The 18,888-nt window shown below is 34.7% G+C and overlaps 1 protein-coding gene across 3 annotated transcripts in view; it reads right to left on the bottom strand.

The window, feature by feature from the left end:
- Positions 1-4,688: 4,688 nt before the first annotated feature.
- prkdc (protein kinase, DNA-activated, catalytic subunit) overlaps positions 4,689-18,888 on the bottom strand; it is a 153,333-nt gene continuing 139,133 nt past the window's right edge. For 2 of the 3 annotated variants that reach the window (XM_062021504.1, XM_062021503.1), the window contains exons 79-86: positions 17,462-17,682; positions 16,562-16,654; positions 14,012-14,101; positions 11,805-11,876; positions 11,534-11,735; positions 5,997-6,185; positions 5,789-5,928; positions 4,689-5,037 (exon numbers count right to left, since the gene is read on the bottom strand). In XM_062021504.1, the coding sequence (XP_061877488.1) occupies positions 4,833-5,037; positions 5,789-5,928; positions 5,997-6,185; positions 11,534-11,735; positions 11,805-11,876; positions 14,012-14,101; positions 16,562-16,654; positions 17,462-17,682 (1,212 nt within the window). In that variant the 3' untranslated portion in view covers positions 4,689-4,832. The remainder of the gene's footprint in view (positions 5,038-5,788; positions 5,929-5,996; positions 6,186-11,533; positions 11,736-11,804; positions 11,877-14,011; positions 14,102-16,561; positions 16,655-17,461; positions 17,683-18,888) is intronic. The other variant, XM_062021505.1, reaches the window with a different exon arrangement.

Below are 18,888 nucleotides of genomic sequence, written 5' to 3' on the forward strand. Positions count from 1 at the left end.
TTGAAATGTAACTTAGATATTGGCTTTCACTATGAAAAGCGCTTTGATCACTCAGGAGAAGCACTATATAATAATAATACACTTTACTGACTAGTCTCCCAGTTACTGATGCTGAAAAACATCCCCACAGCATGATGCTGCCACCACCATGCTCCAAACATGATCCCTGGCATTCGAGCCAGAGACTTCAAACTTTGTCTCATCAGACCAGAGAATTTTGTGGAGCTGAAGGGCCCAAAAAAAAGCTCACTTGATCTTGATTTTCAATACGAGTACAGGCCGTGAAAGCGGGGCCTCACGATCCTTCTGGCTTTTTGGGTTTCAAGCAGGACGTGTTACCACAGGGCTAACTGCCGTGTGGCCGCCAAGCGGTCCTAGCGACGTCGCTTTCAGATCCTACAATGTCGGTCCTATCATTGTGAAGCAGAATTCACCGAGCGTTGGATTGTTTTCCAATTAATAGGGAATTAGATTAGACCTGACCTGGGCAAATTAAGGCCCTTTAAATTTTTCAATCTGGCCCGCCGGACATTCCCAAATAATTGTTTTAGATCTTTAAGATGGAAACTGTAGCCGCCATTATGATGTGCAGTGATGTTTTCAAATGACCGCAAATCTTGAACTATACAAAGTATTTCAATGGCTGGAATCTGCACTTTTGCATGATATACTAGTTACCATGGTAATCTAATTAGTTACTCTGGTAATATAATTAGTTACTATGGTAATCTAAGTCACAACAGCTCAGACGTGGCACTAAGCAGTGTGGGTGGAGTGCGTTTCCACAGAGTGTTTCCAGAGTGGCCAGCCTGAAATTCGGGTGTTAGGGACAGACGCGGAAGGAGATGTTTGCAAACAAAGTTCTAAAGCTTAGTGATGTATCAGATTGTAGGTGGGGTTTTTTTAGCCTTCACGTTCATATTTCACTGTTTGTTGCGTTTCACTTAATTGTAAAATATGTTGATCGAGAGGGGGTGTGACGTTCATATGTTGTCAATATTAATTTAATACTGTAAATCCCACATTCTTTATTTTCATGTACATTCTGGGTGTCTCATTCAGAAAAAAAAATGTAAATTCCATTCCGTTTTTTAAGGAGGTCTGTCATAACTTTTTTAGCATTCAGACATTATTTTTAGTTTTTGTATGTGTTCCTAAAAATAGATATACCGGCCCCCAGACACATTTTTTTTTCTAAATTTGGCCCTTGGAGGCAAAATAATTGCCCAGGCCTGGATTAGACCATCGCGAGACTGGTTGGTTTTACCCTACTGATGATGTGTTGTTGCAATAGTAATGTTTCAGGTGCATTTTGCAAAAAAAAAACAACATTTCAAAGAAATGGCTTCCATCAGGCCACTCAGGACTGATTGGTGGATTGCTGCAGAGATGGTTTTCTTTCTGGAAGGTTCATGACTTCATTGGGACCTTCAGATGTTTGTCTGTACCCTTCAACACATTTGTGCCTGGAGACAATCCTGCCTTGGAGGTCTACAGACCATTCCTTTGACTTCATGCTTGGTTTGTGCTCTGCCAGGCACTGTCAAGTGTTGGACTTTATATACAGAGAAGTGTGTACCTTTCCAAATCATGTCCAACAAACTGAATTTACCACAGGTGGACTCCAGTTAAGATGTAGGAACATCTCAAGGATGATCAGTTGAAACAGGATCTACCCGAGCTCACTTTTGAGCTTCATGGCAAAGGCTGTGATTACATGTGATTTCTTATTTTTTTAAATTTTTATTAAGTTTTCAAAAATCTCTTGAGAATGTTTTTTTTAGACTGCGGCTATAAAATAACAAAATGTGGAAAAAATTCAGCGCTGTGAATACTTTCCGGATGCACTGTATATATAAATTTACACGTATAGTAAATTTATACAAACTAGTAAAAATAAGTACAGTATAAAGATGTGTCGTGTACATGAAATACAATCAAAAGGATTACTGGAACAACAAATGCAGTTATTTTTTAAAAACTAAAAAGTTGAATCATGTTTTATTTTCACCAGTTTATTAAAATACTGCCCTCAAACTAGTTGTGCCTTTTATTCATAACTTTGACAAAACATCAACTTACTAGTCGCTTTATTTCATAAAGACTACAAAATTATTCTAACAACATTTTAAAATTACTTTCATATTGAAGTACATGCTTTGTAGTATCTTGGAGTATTATATACAAAATATACAAATGATGAGACAATAAAAGTCGTAATATTGCAAGAAAAAATTATTTTTGAATTGACAAAAAGTCGTGTTTTCAAGAAAAAACTAAGTGCAATTCCAAGAAAAAAGTCATATTTAAAAAGTAAAATTACAAAAATAAGAAGTCCTTATCTTTATGCAGGTACACATTTTTATACATAAATACATTATTTTTCCCCCTTTTAATCTTTTTGTAATATTCAGAATTCTTATTCTACGGAATTCAACTTTCTCGACTTTCATCATAAAATGTCGACCTTTTTCTTGTATTAATTTTTCATTATTCCTTGTTAATTAAGAACTTTATTCTGGTTAATGGTAACTTTTTCTTGTGATATTATTTCAATAATTTGATTGAGGTTCTAATACTCCTTTGATATTTAGCTGCACGGTAAAGCTATCGTGTGAGTATATAAATACATCTTTTTTTTGTTCTGTATATTTGTGCACTTTGTTGCGTCTTCAACTATGCAGTGGTCTTGTCGTGCATAAAAAAATACTTTTATAGCAAAACTTTTCTTCCTTTCTCCGAACGTTACATACTTTCCTAATATGCAAATGTCTTTTTAACAAAATAATTACTTATGTCATATATTTTTGTAATTGCTAAAAGCTCATGTTTTTTTTTTTCAAAAAGGATTTTACTTTGAAGTGTTTGTAAAATATAAAGTCATTTTCACCAAATGATTGTTTAGAAAAGTCAGGCTTGATTTTCTGTGTGTTTTTGAATTGAGGTCACGTGACGCTTGATGTTTATGCAAGAACAACAAAGCAGAATACTTTATCTTTCCGATATGCAAATAAATGTGTATTTACTGTATATATTAAAGAATGTACATGCCAAAGAAATTTATCCAATGAGTCATTTTACTTGAATAACTTTATGTATGATTTTGAACACAAACAAGTAACAGTTTGATGTTTTTTCTATTAAAAAAAAATAGTGAAGCCTTCTATGTATTTTTAAGTTCTTTATTGCTGTTGTTGAGTTTATGAAATTAATTAATAGCATGCTTGTGTTTAAATGTCTTTACGGAGTTGTTAATGTTCATTTAAGAATCAATATTGATACTCACTTTGCGAGTGTACTTTATAAAGTGTCTGGTGGGGTTGATGACTGAAAAGTCAAACCATGGGAAGGGGGTCATTTAGATATTATTCATTCTGTAATCAAGATAAAACTGCACTTTGGCTTTTCTTTCCAAGACAAGCAGTGCACATTTTTCATCATTATTTACTATTTTATTTAAATAAAAACATTCTTGGTAATACCATTAAAAATGTTTTCAAAATAGAAAAACTGGCACCAGACGACAGCTCGAGAAAAATAAATATATTTTAAAGCAGCGTCTTTAAATATGTACAATTTATAAATTAAATGTATAATTGTGGCATGAAAACAATTTCTTTCAATCGCTGCAGCAGGACACAAATTACTCTGACACGTGATATTATGGAGGGCCAAATAATTGTAATAATTACCTAAGTGTCATTTAATGTCATATAATATGTATTTAATTATTTGATTAATTATTTCAATATTTAATCAATTGCATACTTACTTAACAATTAATTATGTCATGATTTAACGATGACCAGAGAAGTGGAGGAGTGCTTGTGAAAGTGTGGAAATAACTCAAGCATATAAACTCCTCTACTGCTATATGTACTGGGTCAGCAGGTCTTGCTTGCATACTTCTGTAAAATATCCATCCATCCATTCTCTTCCGCTTGTCCCTTTCGGGGTCGCGGGGGGTGCTGGAGCCTATCTCAGTTGCATTCGGGCGGAAGTCAAGTCGCCACCTCATCGCAGGGCCAACACAGATAGACAGACAACATATAATTAAATATTTAAATAATTTAATCATTAAATAATTAAGTAAATTATAAACGATATCTTAGATTTAATGAATGACATTTAATAACAAAATATGTATCTAATTCAAATTTAGATTTATGAAAGATGTGTATGTTTCATTGTGTCCCAATTTGAATTGAATTGAATCACTTTATTTGATTAGGACAATGCATATAAACAAACGCATTACAGTAATGCCAGAAGGAGCTACCAATGTGGGATCTGAGCCGAGGATGTCGTTGTGGTTTGTGCAGCCCTTTGAGACACTTGTGATTAAGGGCTATATAAATAAACTTTGATTGATTGATACAATAGCTAAATTTAATCTGTTGTCCGAAGGAAGGCCCCATAAACACAGACATACATTTACAGTCAACTTTACATGATAACCTACAATAAATATTCGCAATAAAAAATAAGTCCACATAAGGGTACAAGACGGGCTAGTGTGTGAACAATGTTTTTAGAAGGTTGGGTAGTTGACACAGAAATTATGAGCTAAACACCAACAATGTCACTAAACAGCTAATTAAATATCTATAATGCTGGGATGTGAAGTCTGATAAAAAAAAATCACTATTCATTTGTAATTATGACAACAATATGTCATGCATTCATTGATTTATTGATGTATTTTCATTCAAATACATTTTGTACTTTCATGTTGAAAATCCTTTAAATTAGAGCACATTTAGCACTGAGCCCCTTGAAAAGTGAATGCTTTGATGAGGTGTTAAATAAAAAAAGATTTTGATCCAAGTGGGTCACATCCAAGGTTCCCAGCCCGCCCAAACCCGCCCTAGAATGTTGTGGTCTGTGGCCTGGTCCAGTAGACAGTCAACCTGTTCTTCCACAGAAAGACCGGCAGGTGGCAGCCTCGCACGAATGTCATGCTCTGCTGTTCCCAGGGCAACCGACTGCAAGCCCTGGAAGGCGGGATCTTTTTCAAAGCCCAACTTCAGTTCCTCGCTGTCAAAGATAAAACAATTATTTCATCACAGTAGGAGCAAAAATAAATACTTACACTACTGTGTACTTCACACTACTTAACAGTAGGTAAACAGTTTATTACAGTGCTTTTCAGCAGTGGTCCCCAACCACCACAATGACTATAAACAGTACAGGCCAAAAGTTTGGACACACCTTCTCATTCAATGCATTTTCTTTATTTTCATGACTATTTACATTGTAGATTGTCACTGAAGGCATCAAAACTATGAATGAACACATGTGGGGTTATGTACTTAATAAAAAAAGGTGAAATAACAAAATATGTTTTATATTCAGTTTCTTCAAAATAGCCACTCTTTGCTCCGATTACTGTTTTGCACACTCTTGGCATTCTCTCGATGAGCGTCAACAGGTAGTCAGCTGAAAACCCTTCACAGGTGTCATAGTTTTGATGCCTTCAGTGACAATCTACAATGTAAATAGTCATGAAAATAAAGAAAACACATTGCAATGAGAAGGTGTGTCTAAACCTTTGGCCTGTACTGCATATATATATATATATATATATATATATATATATATATATATATATATATATATATATATATATATATATATATATATATATATATATATATATATATATATATATATATATATATATATATATATATATATATGAAGAAGGGATCGATTCAAGTTGATATGTTTTTTCATGCTGAGTTATGACCACAAAAACAAGATTTAATAAATGGTGATTTGATCATACCTGGTTATTCTGGCAGGATTTGCACCTTCTAGCTTCTGTTTGGCAAAGTCCACCTTCTGCAAAGGATACCAATTGATTTGTTTGGTGTCCACCATGCTTGTCCAGGTGCCTCCTTTCTTCAACTGCTTCACTTCAAAGTTCTGTTGGGGCAAAGGTCGCAAGTGATCAACAATCACGGAACACGTTAAAGCACAGATAACAAGAGTACCTTCCAGTCTAGCGAAGGTTCCTTGACAAAAACATCCATGGTGTTGAGCAGCAAGTCCGGTTGGTTCCTGAACGCTCGTAGTGAATGAACCATGATCCTGCGAATCAAACCGGACTCCTTCAAAGGTTGCATCACCTTCAAAAACTGCCTGGTCAGCCGGAAAGGCATCAGCTCTGGGACCGCAAGAAACTGGGAGGATAGACCAGCACACACCAATTAAACACTGAATTAGGAAACACAAATTCATCACACTCAATCTAATAACTTAGGATTTAAAGCAACAGTAAGGTTTACATCAGTGGTTCTTAACCTGGGTGAGTCAGCCTCAGGGGTTCGGTAGAGCCTCCGCCACGGAGGTAAAGACACATCCGACTTATCGTGTAAATAAAAACTTTTCCCTATCAGCGTATTATGGATACCCCCAAACAATGTTCCCTCTAATTTTCCATCTGATTTGCAGGTTGTTTGATTGATCGATTGAAACTTTTACTAGTAGATTGCAAAGGAAGAGAATACATTATATGAAACAGTACAGTTTACACAGGACAGTACATATTCCGTACAATTGACCACTAAATGGTAACACTCGAATACATTTTTCAACTTGTTTAAGGGTCCACGTTAATCAATTCATGGTAATGTGTGTAAGGTGTGTAATTTGTTGTGAGTTCATGCACTGTGTTGGTTTTGTTCTTTGAACAAGGTGATGTTCATGCACAGTTCATTTTGTGCACCAGTAAAAAAAACATATGACTTTTTCTTGAATTTGAAAAAAAAATTAAAATGTATTTTTCACTAAAGAATGAAACTGGTAGGGTTCAGTACCACCAACAAGGTTAAGAACCACTGCTTTACATGCTTGTAGCTTAGGACAGTGGTTCTCAAACTTTTTTCACCACCATTAAAATACATATAGCATAGTAGGCCTAAGTATTCATTAAAACAAGCCAGAGGTTTTATTTAAAAAGTATATTTAATATTTTTGGCCACTGTAACATTACACACAGTTTGACTAGTAACACTGTGTTTGAATATGTAAATACATGATTCTTCGGCGTAAGTGTGAGAATCACTGGCTTAGGATTTATCATCCCCATCCTCATTCATATCCACAACTTCATCCACATTCTCATCATCATCTTCATCCACATCTTCATTCTTATTCAAATCCTCATCTACATTTTTATCCACATCCACATTTTCATCCTCATTTCTATCTTTATGGCAAATTTGATGTGCTTCTTCCTTGGCTCATGCAGCTTGTGCAACAGCTTGCAGACATGAGTTGTGTTTATTGTACAACCCCTGAAAACAAATATGGAATCACCAGAACTGTAGGATGTTCATTCAAAAAGCAGATAGCAGACATGACACAAAATCATTTCAATAGGCAACTTTAAGGCTTTAAGAAACACTAAAAACATTTTGTTATAGTTCGGTCACAGACGGTGACTCCAGTTTCCGTCCGTTTGGTCTTCATTTGTTTTGCTTACCATTTTCTGTTTTCAAGACGTATTGCTTTATGTTTACTGTCTTGACACTTGGATGTTTTCCTTGGTCTACCAGTATGCTGGCTTTTAACAACTTTTCCATGTTGTTTGTGTTCTGGCTCTGCCATTAGTATTGTGTGCACTGGCTCTTTAAGAGAATCAGGAAGTGAGTGTCCTGGCCATGCTGCGCAGAGATGATGATGTAATGTGATTCAGGCCACGGAGACGGCATGTGTTCTGTTCTGTAGCTGTGTTAGAGTTCATAAAGGCATTCCCTGTGAGTATTGCAGTAAAAAATGATGTTTGGATGGAATATATGTTAGAAAGTAGTACATTTAAGTAGTTCATTTAATGTTTAAGGAACTATTTACAAGTCTTATTTTGAAAGCAGTATTTTGGCTCATATCAATGTAATGAGACAGTATATGATTTATGTTAAGCTTTAATTAATAATTGATGCATTATTTGTTTATACTGATGCACCTATACTGTATCTGTTTGTTATAGTTTCACACCTGCCATATAAAAACGGGTCCAACTCATCCTGACGTCTGCGACTTCTTGTGTGGGGGTGTTTAACTAACTGGAAAGTGAAAAGGTTTCATGAAGCCAGTACAGTTTGTATTTAGTTCACATTTTAACACAGCTGACTGTGAACAATCAACTTCTTTGCAACATTGTGTGATGATTTACCTTCTTCAAGAAGTTTATAATCCTCTCTTTTGTTTCAATTGACATATCTCATGTTGGAGCCATGATTCATGTCAATCCACCTGGTGCAACAGCTTTCCAGGGTGTGAACACTACTTTTTAACTTATGAACAGATTTATTTTGATGCAGCTGTTAGCTTTAGAAATAAACATTTACAGGGTGATTTCACCATTTTTTTCACTCTACTTGATATAAAAATGTAATTGTTACTGACCACCACAATTTATTTAAAAAAATATTTTTTTGTGTTTCTTAAAGGGGCACTGCACTTTTTTTCCCTATCATTCGCCATTCCTATGTAACACAAGAACATGTTTTTCTTTTCATGCATTCTAAATCGTAAATAAACATTAGCAAATGTCAGCTACCAATGGAGTCAATTGGAGTTCCTCTATCCCGCCTACAAAGCCCTCCAAATAACACAGACTTAGACTTCGAGTTAGACAAACTTAATTAACTTAATTTTAATGATCCACAAGGGAAATTGTTCCACACAGTAGCTCAGTTACAAATGATGGAAAGTGCAAGGATGGAAAGAACAATGCAAGTATAAAATAGACTAAATATAGCAATATAAAATATAACATATATACGTAATATTTACATAATGTATGTACAGTACCGTATTTTTTGGACTATAAGTCGCAGTTTTTTTCATAGTTTGGCCGGGGGTGCGACTTATACTCAGGAGCGACTTATGTGTGAAATTATTAACACATTACCGTAAAATATCCAATAATATTATTTAGCTCATTCACGCAAGAGACTAGACTTATAAGATTTCATGGGATTTAGCGATTAGGAGTGACAGATTGTTTGGTAAACGTATAGCATGTTCTATATGTTATAGTTATTTGAATGACTCTTACCATAATATGTTACGTTAACATACCAGGCACGTTCTCAGTTGGTTATTTATGCCTCATATAACGTACACTTATTCAGCCTGTTGTTCACTATTCTTTATTTATTTTAAATTGCCTTTCAAATGTCTATTCTTGGTGTTGGGTTTTATCAAATAAATTTCCCCCAAAAATGCGACTTATATATGTTTTTTTCCTTCTTTATTATGCATTTTCGGCCGGTGCGACTTATACTCCGGAGCGACTTATACTCCGAAAAATACGGTATATACGGATATATTATATGTTTATATCATATATACAATATATAACAATTACCATGTACAATATTATAGTATATGTAACAGCTGCAGCATAAAATAGAGAGTAAATCCAGCCATTCAAAAAGCGCCAACGGTACTCCATTTACATTTTGTGACCTGAATATTAACCAAGTATTATTGTAACCAAGTATAACCAAGTATATTGTCATTATAAGCCCTAATATTAAGGACCTATTTTTAGTGGCGCATTGATCGCAGAGAGATAACTAGCTTATTGACATGATGTGCTGGGGAGCTGCTCTCTTGCCTCTGAGCTGGTAAAAGTTAATTATTGATTATAAATCATGCTTCTCACCAGGATAGTAGAAGGTTGTGGATAAACCGAGAGGTTGGTCAACTTTGACAACCAACTTAGACAGGGAGATGGCGAAAAAGACACAAAACGACGATTGTTTGCACCCAACTTTTTTTTTAAACTCTTTGCGAGGTTTATGTGTATTCTTCATCTAAAAGGGAAGATATAAACATCCCATCAGTCGGCATCCCAGTGAGAGCAGACATTGTACAACAAGTGATTAATTTATTATGTTGATAGTTTTTATATCTTGTTCAGCGCTTGGCAATACTGCTACATGATGCTTAGTGTTTCACTAAAGCTGGAACTGTTTAGCACACAGCTTCTTAAACTTGTGGATCATCCTCCTTAAATTCAAAAATATAAGTTTCTAGATCATCATTTGTTCCAAAGTAGTCTTTGTTGTCTCTTAGTTGTGTTGCTGTTGAAGGGAAAATAATTAATCATAATCCTCAGAAAGGATTAAAAAAAAAAAGTTGCCCCAAATAAGCATATTTTTGTGTCTTTTTCACAATCTCCAGATATAATTTGTATGTCAAAGTTGACCAGCTTCTCGATTTATGGCCACATCTTTCTACTATCCAGTTGAGAGGTATGATTTGTAATCTAAAATGAACTTTTACCAACTTAGATGCGCAGCAGCAGCAGCAGGACACCGGCTCAATATGTCGATATAGCAGCTAGTTAGCTCTTTGTGATCAATGCGCTGCTAAAAATAAATAGTCTGCGTTAGCGCTTATAATAACAATATCGCCAATACTTAGTTAATATTTAGGTGACAAGATGTATTGTTGGCGGCATTTGGATGGTTATTAAGAGGGCGGAATAGAAGAGCTCCCATTGCTTCCATTGTTAGCTGACTTTTGCTAACATTTATTATGCACACAGAATGATAAGCAACATTTTAAAAAAAGACAGTTATCCTGTAATGCTCAACCTTTTCTCATATTCTAAAATACTTTTTATCATTAAACGCCGGTACTTAATTTCTGTATCTGATTTCCTGTCTAATGTGATCCAATTGTACTGAAACGCTTTGACTTCAGTGTTGCAGTTTGGATCGTTGCTTTTTTCTCATCACTTCCACCACGACCACACCATGAGCTCTGTAGTTCTTGCTCACAATCTGCTATGATGACTGCATCATCTGCATATTCATTTATGTGTAGCCCCGAATATTTATATGTCACGATCAGTTGTGTGTACAATGAAAACAGGTCTGAAGCAGCCTTGTCTTACCCCTCCCTCTGCCTCTTCACCAACACACACTTGCTAACTTCTCCATGAATTTGTATTGCATGTTGTAAAAGTGTGGAGGAGCAATTGGCCACGTGCGCATATTTGTGTTTTGTAGATAGATAGTACTTTATTGATTCCTTCAGGAGAGTTCCCTCAGGAAAATTAAAATTCCAGCAGCAGTGTACAGAATTGAGATATAATTTAAAAAGTAAATAATAAATAATGGGGGTATATGTTATTGTTTTGCATCCCCTGCCATCCTCGTACCCCTCCTGCCCCCCGGAGAGGAGTTGTACAGTCTGATGGCGTGTGGGACAAAAGAGTTTTTGAGTCTGTTAGTCCTGCACTTGGGATGAAGCAGTCTAGTACTGAACAGGCTCCTCTGGCTACTGATAACGGTATGCAGAGGGTGACTGGCATCGTCCATGATGCTCACTAGTTTTTTTGTAGGCCACGCTCCCAAGCTGTAAAGCTATTGTGAAGCTACTGACAAACGTGTCAATCAAGTAAGAAAGCTAGTGGTAGTACCGTATAATATTTTTAAGCAGTACAGTAGTTGGCGTAAAAATGTGGTAGTAATACAAGTACAGTGTGTGTAGTATTGCAGTATTCTACCTGTGTGGCTGAGCCGAATGCGTGACCAAAGTCGATGCCAATCATGCCTCCTGTTTCCGTGTTGATCATGAAGTTGCAAAGATGGCGGTCGCCGATGCCGAGCACCCAATGGCTGACGCACAGCAAAGCGTGAGAGCTGATGAAGTGTGAGCGCAAGGAAAGAAAAGCTTCTGGACTGTTGCACATCTTTAGAAAAGCTCTCCTGAACATAGAAAAATAAGTATTTTAATAATCCTCAATGAGTTCAAAATCCAACATAGCTGACACTTACTTCAGGAGATCACTGGGAACATATTGCAACACTTTGGAAAAGTTACTGATAGTGTCAGAACGCTCTGCTTTCCTGGAAAACAAAAACACAAAGCACTACTCCAGCATCCCTCTTTTAAATTTTGTGAAAATATGTTGAATACTGTAAAAATGAATAGTAGTTGATAAAAAAAAACAACACTACTAAGCATCACTGTTCCTACTATAAATACTGTAAAGAAATATATATGTAAATACTTTAAATATAAATAGTAGTTGATGAAAAACAAAATACGGCTGAAGTATCATTGCAAATAGTGTACTGTAAATATGAATAGTTGTTGATAAAAAACAAATAGTACTCATGCATTATTGCTCATACTACCAATACTGTAAAAAAATATATATAAATACTTTAAATCTGAATAGTAGTTGATGAAAAACAAAGAATCCGACTGAAACATTATTGTTAATAGTGTAAATAGGAATTGTGTTTGACTGTCCCCCCACTTCTGTGGTCCCTTCCAAGGTTTCTCAGTGTTCCCATTGGGTAGATTTTTTTCTTGCGCGGATGTGGGATCAGATCCGATGATGTCGTGGTGGTTTGTGCAGCCCTTTGAGCAATTTGTAATTAAGGGCTATATAAATAATCTTTGATTGATAAAAACAAACAATAACACTTTTGAAGCATCAGTATTACTGTAAATATGAATAGAAATTGATGAAAACAAACAATAACACTACTAAATAATCAGTGTTGATACTGCAAATATAAATAGTAATTGATTAAAAACTAGGGCTGTCAAAAATAACGAGTTAACTAATGTGATTATCACAAAAAATAATCACTTCAATCCTGTACTGTATATATGCAGATTAATCACACAATTTATTTTAACCACACATGTTCCTTTACCCTAACCGAGGATGGTAACCCTAAAGGTTTGTTGTGTACGTCAGTGATCGGGTTATTTATAAATCAGTACAAAGAGTGATTGGTGTACTCAGTGTTTCCCACACATTCATTTATTTGTGGCGGCCCGCCACGAAAAAATTACGTCCGCCACAAATAAAAAAATACAATTTTTTTATTTTTTTTTTAAATAAATTTTTTTATTTATTTTTTGTCCTCTCCAGCTTCTCAGGCAAATCATATAGTTGATGTAGATGCCCATATCGGCTGTTCAGATTTACTTTACAAAAGAGAAGTGTAGGATACTTCTCTTGTTGCCTTATTTGTATTTGACTTTATTAAATGTATTTATATTAGAAACACAACATGTGTATATAACAAAGGGTGCAAAGTCTGCAGGCAGTAGGAAACACATGGTTAAGTGTAGGGAGTAAAACTGATGGCAGTCTAAAGTTCAAGATTTTTGGAGCTCTTTGTTCAGTGGATCAGATGTTTGATGAAGCTCTGTGTCTATCTACCACCACTACTGTTTTCTGTTTATTTGTTACTGACTGTGGCAGGACACCTCTGCCTCTGTTTCACTTTATGTTGCTGGTAAATAATATGGTTGTAGTAGTAGGCTAAAGTTAAATTATTTAGTATGCACTAATTAAAGGGGCAGAGCTTTGAGACATTTTAGCTTTTATATTTTATAAGATATATTTTTTGTAAGAACCACAATTAATAAATATATTTCAGTGAATAACTTATTGTTCAAATCTGTATATAAATATGTACATAAAGTGTTGTAATTATATTGTAAAATGGATGGATGGATGGATGGATGGATGTTTAAACCAAAACTGTTATTAATTAGTAAGTATACATTTTTTGAGCCTTCTTAGAGAAAATCAAATCATTGTAGTAAATTATGCAAATTACTTGACAATGTCATGGTGACCACGCCCATAGCCACACCCCCACCGCCACAGGTATCTCGGCAGTTTATGGGAAACACTGGTACTCAATAATAAATTTCACTTAAAAAAAAACTAACTGGCCTGTTTGCAAGTTTTGATATGTGTACAAATGCTGGGCTCTTTTTTTAAGTTACTATAAATTATGCAAGCAAGTAATAAACAGCGATTGATCATGATTAACCCGAATTTAAAAATGTGATGAATCAGATTTTATTTTATCATTTGACAGCACTATAATAAACATGACTAAAGCATCATTAATACTCTAAGTATGAATGGTAATTGATAAAATCGTACACAACCCTACCGAAGCATGACTTTTATGGCTGTAAACATGAATAAGGTTATTTGACTTACGTGTAGGTGAGAAGATAAAGTTTTGCGATGGGGGGGTCTGATTTTGATGGTTTAAAAGTCGACAGCCACTTGTTGTAGACATCAACAGACCTTCAAGCAGAAAATAAACATAACATAAAACAAACAAACTTTTTTGTCCAATAAAGCACGATGACAAAAAAAATTACTTGTCTTGGACCTTTATGAAATGTTATGATACATTGAGTAGCAGCCATGTTTTATTATTAGTACTCCTATGTAAATCAAATTTTAGGTTTAAATTAACATACTACAGTGGAACCTGCTTATGTTAATGCTCCTCGGATTGGCTGACTGCTGTCAACATAAGTGATTATCGACATTACCAAGACAGAAACAGCCATCGCTTTGGTCAAAATTAAAATGTGAATGGGTAACAAAAAAGGATTTTAGTTTGTTTTATATGGTATTATGTATTTATCTAACAGAACTGCTGTACTTATATATATATATATACACACATACACACATATATATATATATATATATATATATACATATATATATATATATATATATATATATATATATATATATATATACAGTGTATATATATATATATATATATATACAGTGTATATATATATATATATACAGTGTATATATATATATATATATATATATATATATATACAGTGTATATATATATATATACAGTGTATATATATATATATACAGTGTATATATATAAATATATATACAGTGTATATATATATATACAGTGTATATATATATATATATATATACAGTGTATATATATATATATATATATATATATATATATATATATATAGTGTATATATATATATACAGTGTATATATATATATATATATATATATATATATATATATATATATATATATATATATATATATATATATATATATATATATATATATACACATACACACAGTATATATACATACAGTTGTGCTCATTAGTTTACATACCCGGGGCGAATTTATGATTTCTTGGCCATTCTTCAGAGAATATGAATGATAACACAAAAACCTTTCTTCCACTCATGCTTAATGGTTGTGTGAAGCTATTTATTGGCAAACAACTGTGTTTACTCTTTTTAAATCAAAATGACAAAAGAAAGTACCCAAATGACCCTGATCAAAAGTTTACATACCCCAGTGACTTTGATCTGATAACATGCACAAAAGTTGACACACACAGGTTTGAATGGCTAATCAAGGTTCCAATCCTCACCTGTGACCTGTTTGTTTGTACTTAGTGTGTGTGTATAAAAGGTCTGTGAGTTTATGGGCTTCTGACAGACCATTGCATCTTTCATCCAGTGCTGCACAGATGTTTCTGGATTTTGAGTCATGGGGAAGGCAAAATAATTGTCAAAGGATCTGTGAGAAAAGGTAATTAAACTGCATAAAACAGGAAAGGGGTATAAAAAAGATATCCAAGGAATTGAGAATGCCAATCAGCAGTGTTCAAACGCTGATTAAGAAGTGGAAAATTAGGGATTCAGGTAGACCAGCAAAGATTTCAGCCACAACTGCCAGGAAAATTGTTTGAGATGCAAAGAAAAATCCACAAATAACTTCAGCTGAAATACAGGACTCTCTGAAAAATTGTGGTGCGGCTGTTTCAAGATGCACAATAAGGAGGCCCTTGAAGAAAAATGGGCTGCATGGTCGAGTCGCTAGAAGAAAGCCATTTCTGCGCAAATGTCACAAAGTATCCCGCTTACATTACGCCAAACAGCACAGAGACAAGCCTCAAAACTTCTGGAACAAAGTAATTTGGAGTGATGGGACCAAAATTGAACTTTTTGGCCACTCGACCATGCAGACCATTTGTCTTCTAGTGCCTCCTTATTGTGCATCTTGAAACAGCCACACCACAATTTTTCAGAGAGTCCTGTATTTCAGCTGAGGTTATTTGTGGATTTTTCTTTGCATCTCGAACAATTTTCCTGGTAGTTGTGGCTGAAATCTTTGCTGGTCTACCTGAATCCCTCATTTTCTACTTCTTAATCAGCGTTTGAATACTGCTGATTAGCATTCTCAATTCCTTGGATATCTTTTTATACCTCTTTCCTGTTTTATGCAGTTCAAATACCTTTTCTCGCAGATCCTTTGACAATTCTTTTGCCTTCCCCATGACTCAGAATCCAGAAACATCTGTGCAGCACTGGATGAAAGATGCAATGGTCTGTCAGAAGCCCAGAAACTCACTGACCTTTTATACACACACATTAATTACAAACAAACATATGTGTAATGTGTAAATGCTTCACAAGATAGTAGTTATGTTTTTGCTGCTTGATTATAATAATGACGTTAATATTACTACAACACAATATTCTTTATAACAATTATCTATTTGACTCTCACTTTTAATGTCGACGTAAGCGGTCAACCATGTATGATAACAGATAAGTAAAAAGAAGAATAGTATGGACCTGGATTTTATGAGTTGTCGACATATGCGAGACCAAGTTAAGCAGATTCCAGTGTAGCAAAAATTATGAAAATAAATCTTTGTATCATAAAATATAATTACAGTACCCGGCTGCCTTGAGGGACTCGTCCTCAGTCATGGTGGCTGAAAGAAAGTCTTTTAAGGTGCAAGTGTTCTCCATCCATTCAATGAGACCAATTCTGTAAATATATAAGAAACATTATTTACTTACTATAATTATCATGTTGAATAAATATACAGTTTAACTAGAAATATATTATTATATATATCATCCAATTTTTTACATTAATTCATGTCTATAGCGACCACTCTGTGGAAAAAGCAAAAGTGACCACTATTTGTAGCCATTTTGAATTTGCGGCCATCAATAGCAATGATACATTTTTTATCATTGCTTTTTGCAGACAGGCGATATAGCTTATTAATAATAAACACGTAAATAAGTAGAAAAGCAGACCAGGGCTGCAGCTATGGATTATTTTAGTCAAATTATCTATTCATTAGTGTGTTAAATTAATCGAGTGATTGGATAGAACATACTTTATTGCCTTATTGTGTGTATTAGGTAAAATAGTTTAAATAAACAATTTTATGCTTGCCATAGGATTCATTCTGTTTTCCTACAAATGCACAACATCACCATTATTACTTTTAACATGTGTGCATTGATAACAATAATAATGATCAATACTAGAGTGATCAGATTGATATTATTTTCTTAAAATAATCTTTTGTTGTTTTCGTTAATGTTTACAAACTCAGGGAATAATTCCTTAGACACAGGGGGACTTTGAGGGCAAAAACCAAAGGATTTAAAAGAATAGTAGATAGCAGTTTTTACTTTTGTTCATTTATTGTCTACTATTGACTTTGTTTTGCTCAAACAATTGTACGTCATAAAGGAAAAATTAGGAACTAGTTTAAACATTGTGTTGATATTGTTACACTGTCAATAGCACTCACTATGAATACAATAAAAAAATTACCTTGTGTTTATGGGGATGACTTGGTAGGTTCTGAGCTGCAAACCTCGACGAGCGCAGGCGGCGTCACGACTCAGCAAAAGGTTCATGACGGCAAAAAGCTGCTCAATGCGCTGGTCCTGACGAAGGTCCTCGCCGCCCTTTACCAGGAAAGGGTGGTCGCGCTCGTCGTCTCCACGGATGATCAGACGTTTAGGACGGCGAATGGATGACATCACCTTTACCTGTAGGAAACATATTTATAATGGAATTTACAATGTAAACATTGAAATTGAATGCAATCATTTTTAGTTGTGATTTGAAGAGGTTATTGTTCAATGTGATTTTAGAATTTGGTTTACATTGATTGAGTGTTTTTAATGGTTGTGTTGACATTTCCTTTCCTTTCTGCCTTGGTAGCTGAGGGGATTATAATCAGAGGAAGGTTACATTTGAAAAAAAAAATGCATTTAACATACTTTTCTTTTGGTCCTTATTTTTGATTGTTCATAATAAACATTGATAATTAAGCATATTGACCGATACAAAACACTTATATCGTGATACAGTTATTAGCCGTATCGTCCAGCCTTTGTCCTACTAGCACACAGGTGTCAAACTCAAGACCCACCATGTCCTTTAATGCAGACCGCAACAGAATTTTAAATTATTATTATTAGCCTTTATTTAACCAGGTAAAATCCCATTGAGATCAAAGATCTCTTTTCCAAGGGAGACCTGGCCAAGAGGGCAGCAGCAAGGTTACATTAAAAACAGTAAACAAATACATAAAACATCACATTTACGACATTAAAACTTGCTCACATAACACATGTGCATACAGACAAGGTAGACTGCAATCCTTTCACAGAAGCTTTAAACTCATTCAACGTAACAAGGGTTTGAAATTTAATATTCGATTGTAGGTTATTCCAAGCCTAATGGCTCACAACATAGTTTTATGTGGTCTGCCACATTAGGTTATCTGGTCCATCACATTATTTTAAATGGCCCAACGCTTAGTTGTATGTGGTTCGCCACTTTATTTTAAGTGGTCCACCATATTATTTTATCTGGTCCGTCACATTATTTTAAACTGCCCGCCACATTTGATGTGGTCCGCCACATTATTTTATGTGGTCCACCACATTATTTTAAATGGCCCGCCACATTATTTTATGTGGTTTGCCACATTATTTTAAATGGCCCACCACATTATTTTATGTGGTCCGTCACATTATTTTAGTGGTGCCCATCTTTATTTTATCTGGGCTGTCACATTATTTTATTTGGTCCGTCACATTATTTTATGTGGTCCTCCATATTATTTTATGTGGTACGTCACATTATATGATGTGGTCCGCCACAATTATTTATGTGGTGAGCCACATTATTTGAAATGGCCCGCCACGTCATTTATTTCTCCTGCAAGAGGCGAGCATTAACTTACT

The sequence above is a fragment of the Entelurus aequoreus genome, linkage group LG15 (assembly GCF_033978785.1).
Source record: "Entelurus aequoreus isolate RoL-2023_Sb linkage group LG15, RoL_Eaeq_v1.1, whole genome shotgun sequence".
In the NCBI taxonomy this organism is placed as follows: Eukaryota; Metazoa; Chordata; class Actinopteri; order Syngnathiformes; family Syngnathidae; genus Entelurus; species Entelurus aequoreus.